The sequence below is a fragment of the Sinocyclocheilus grahami genome, unplaced genomic scaffold (genome assembly GCF_001515645.1).
Source record: "Sinocyclocheilus grahami isolate Dianchi unplaced genomic scaffold, SAMN03320097.WGS_v1.1 scaffold2503.1, whole genome shotgun sequence".
Classification (NCBI taxonomy): domain Eukaryota; kingdom Metazoa; phylum Chordata; class Actinopteri; order Cypriniformes; family Cyprinidae; genus Sinocyclocheilus; species Sinocyclocheilus grahami.
Window position 1 is genome coordinate 1,028 of NW_015507682.1, and position 4,128 is coordinate 5,155.

Below are 4,128 nucleotides of genomic sequence, written 5' to 3' on the forward strand. Positions count from 1 at the left end.
TCTCCTCTGAAACCTGCGGTAAGCCCTCATAAAAGGACTGTGCTACCTCTGGTATCTCTTGAGACTCTTTCTTGAACAATTTTTCATAGAAGTCAATGGCACATTTCCGTATCTCTGCAGATTCGTGCAGTAGTTGTCCAGTGTTGTTTCGCAAAGAATGCATGAGTCTCTTTTGCCCATTTTTTCGTTCTAGGGCAAAGAAAAAATTAGAAGGCGCATCCATTTTAACCACATTTTGAAAACGTGAATGGACCAGAGCACCTTGAGCAGAAAAACCTAACAGGTTGGACAGAGCTGTTTTTTTTCCCTTTTGAGAACTTTAATGTGTTCTCCTTCTCCTGTGGAGTCTGCTAACTCTTGCAGCTCCACTATTTCACTCTCTAAAGCTTTCATAGATCTGGTCATATCTTTTGTAACATTTAAAGTATATTGTAAACACAGCTGTTTGATTTTACTCTTTCCTATGTCCCACCACTGCTGCAAAGAAACATATTCAGATTTTGTATTTTTAAAGCCATTCCAAAAAAACTTAAAAGTATCTCTAAAAACATTATCCTCAAGCAAAGTTACATTAAAATGCCAAAAAGCACTATTACATTTCACATCTTTGATAAAAATAGAACACTGAACAAAGGAATGATCAGAAATACCAACAGGATGTATTGAACAATTTCTCAGAACATTGGTTTGATGTTTGAAACAATAAAATCTATCCAGTCTAGCTAGAGAAAGAGAATTATCCTTAACATGAGCCCAGGTATATTGACGCTGGGAAGGATAAAAAAACCTCCAAACATCACACAAACTATTGGATTCAATTAGATTGATTAAACACGTTTTGCTGGGACCATGAGGTTCTATGTGATTCCTATCAACCCATGCGGCAGTACAGTTGAAATCACCCCCCAGGATCAAATAACAATCATCGGAGCAATTTCTTATAACATTGTTTAAAGTGTTTAAAAACATCACCCTTTCAGTTCCCACAGTTGGAGCATACACATTAATAAAAATCAATTTTACCTTTTCAAAGACAGTGTGTATCTTTAATAAGCGACCCTTAATAATTTCCTCAGTAACAAAAGATATTGGTAAAAAATCTTTAGAAAACAAGATCCCAACTCCACCACTGTTACTGCTCTTATGACTAAGACACACTTCCCCATCCCATTCCTTCTGCCAGTCGGCTTCATTCTCTACTGTACTATGCGTTTCTTGCAGGAATACAACATTAAGGTTTCTCAATTTAAGTAGATTAAAAAGAGCTGCTCTCTTCACATCCTCCCTGGCACCATTGATGTTTAAAGATCCTAGCTTTACTTCACACATATTAGATGAAGAAATGCATTGGGGTTGCCATTTAAACAAGCCTGAGAAATGAACACAGAAGAGAGAGAAGAACACAAGAAAATTAACCATCATTGGCTATTTGCGATCTAACTTTGAGCATCAATTTCTTAAGACGATACGTTTCTTGATCACTGAAAGTAAACTGATCAGACCGATCAGTATTTTTCATAAACAGCTTGACTGAATCGAGAAACATCTTTAAATCAGGGAAAAAGTCATCAACTCTAACTGACCTTATGCCTTTAGTGTCCTGTAAGAATGAAGGGAGTCTAGTGAAAGCTTCCAGCTGTGTGTCAGCACTAGACTCACCTACACTCTCCTGCGTGTCCATCCAGCTCTCCTCAGACTGCGAGCCGTTCACTGAAGCCAACTTTGATACTTTACTAGCCTGCTCTGCGTTCAGCGTGTTATCTAGCTCTTTTCTTTTGATAGACTGTTTAACCAGATCGCTCTCACACACAGCACTCTCCTCATCAAGCAGCGCTGATTCAGCTATTCTAGTAACGATACCAACAGTCTCCGTGCCTACCTTTGGGTCTCTTTGAACTTCCAGCTCTCTTTGCTTGCTCGTTACTTCCTTCTCGGGATTACTATCGTCGCTTTCCTCTCGTGCAGCTCGTGTATTTCTCTTTGTTGTGACTGAAGCGGCCGCTCCGCTTGTACTCGGCTGTTCCTCCACCTGAGCGGCTGCTTCACCTGACGTTAACCTCTCCGGGCACGACCGGATCAGATGGCCTACAGTTCCGCACCCGAAGCACTTCATCATCTCTGATGTTGCATGTACTGTATAATCATAATCATCAATCTTAAACTTAAACACCAAGTTCAGTTCCTCATCATTGTTTTTAAGCACCATGAGTACCCGCCTCCTAAAAGACATAACATGTTTTAAATGAGGGGATTTACAACTCATGGGGATCAATTTAATCGGAGATACTAGCTGACCATATCTCTGTAACTCTTTTGCCAAAACTTCATTTTTGAGAAAAGGAGGAACATTAGAGATGATGATTTTTTTAGCAGGATTCACTAAAGACAGAACAGGTATGAAAGTACCTTGAATTACAACTCCATTCTCAATTAACTGATTCGCTTTGTCTGTGCTATCCAAAAATATCACAACAGCGCTGTTCATCCGCGAGGCGGATTTGATACTTCCAAAACCGACCTCTTCTCCGACCGCTAAACTGCAGTCCTCTACCGAACAACCGGCCGGCGGAGACAGCTTAACGGCGTGCCGGCGCGTGAGCTTAAACAAACCGAGCTGATCGCCCGCAGCCATGCTGCAGCCGCCGCTCTACCAACAACTCACAATAGCCTACAGTAAAGATCAAACAAACAAACAACAACAAAAAAACAATAAAAGAAAAAAGAGAAAAATTTTGAAAAACCACTCACACTACCACGCGCTCTCCAACGCACTCACCACGCTCAGTCTCACCATTCACTCAGAGAGAGAGAGAGTGGTTATACATCTAAATTGTAAGAATTTAAATTTTAAGTAAAAGTGAAGTTAACATGCAAACCATTTTCCATGTATCCTTCTTCTTTCCGTTTATTGACCAATTTTCACACATTACTCCACGTGTCTTTGAGAAATGGGTTTCTTTTTTTAAATGAAACAGGTTTACAGTGAGAGGGTAGCTAAATTTTGGTTGCTACAGATACATTTAGACAACGTGCCACAGACCTCGTTCTGATTTTGGAGACGATTTAAAAATCAAAAGTACAAAATATTTCCCGGTAATTGCATACCTCTACATGTTCTGGATTGCTGTTGTCCTTTCTTTGATGTAAATGAAGGCCACCGCCATCTTTGATTTGAACATTGCGATAAGAAAAACGCATCACGAATCAAGGCTTGTGTTTATAACAAAAGTTTATCATTAATAAGTTAATCAAGATATTACCTGCCAGTGGAGACGAAAACGCAGAACTTAATCCCACGCTGGCACAAAAATTAAGGTAGTTGCTCCTATGGGAAAGCGTGACTGGATCTAAACAGAGTTATTGCCACCACAAATTGGCTAAAACAAGCAACGTACACAAGGTCTCCGTAGGACCTGATTTGCTCACATCACAGTAAGATTAGGGTTTTTAAAGAGGGGATTTTGGATTTCTCTTTTTATCACTGCATGGAAAAAAAAACATTCACCATGTTTTTAGGGTTAAAATGTTATATGCAACTGTATATATATATATATATGAATAAAACTGTTAAGTTTGGTGTGTGTAAGAGCTGCTGAAGTGGAGAAAGAAACTCATTTTGAGAAAAAGGCCATTACGGCTGCGTATTGTGACTGAAATCTATAGACACATATAAAGTGCAATAAAATAAACACTACGCATGAACAAATATGGATTTTGCATGTTTTATTTCCAATGGGTTGAAATAAGACATTTATGTTATGGAAGCAAAATAGACCGAAATCTGAAAATTGAGCAGCGCATAAAAATAAAAAAGCAATGGTTTTGTCTGTAGTGTCTTAGGACTTAAGATTCAACGTTTGCTAATTATCCAAACATACTTCAAATATATAATATTAACATAGCAACATCTATGTGTCATGTGTCTCCACTATATGAGATCGAAACCTGCTAGAAAACCCAAACCGAGAGCAAATGTCCAGATGGTGGAGGAGAGTCACGGCTCAGATGTTCAGCACCACGGACAGCAGCTGAGATTCATCACACACACACTCCTGTTCTCATCGACACCACATTACACTTCAGAAACATCTTATAATGCTGGATAACTGACCTTCAACATGCTTCGAA

At 39.2% G+C, this 4,128-nt stretch overlaps 1 protein-coding gene across 1 annotated transcript in view; it reads right to left on the reverse strand.

The window, feature by feature from the left end:
* Positions 1–1,583: 1,583 nt before the first annotated feature.
* LOC107575193 (uncharacterized) overlaps positions 1,584–4,128 on the reverse strand; it is a gene marked incomplete at its 3' end in the record, with an annotated part of 22,436 nt that continues 19,891 nt past the window's right edge. Inside the window, exon 13 of the mRNA XM_016261610.1 lies at positions 1,584–2,133. Within this exon, the coding sequence (XP_016117096.1) occupies positions 1,584–2,133 (550 nt within the window). The remainder of the gene's footprint in view (positions 2,134–4,128) is intronic.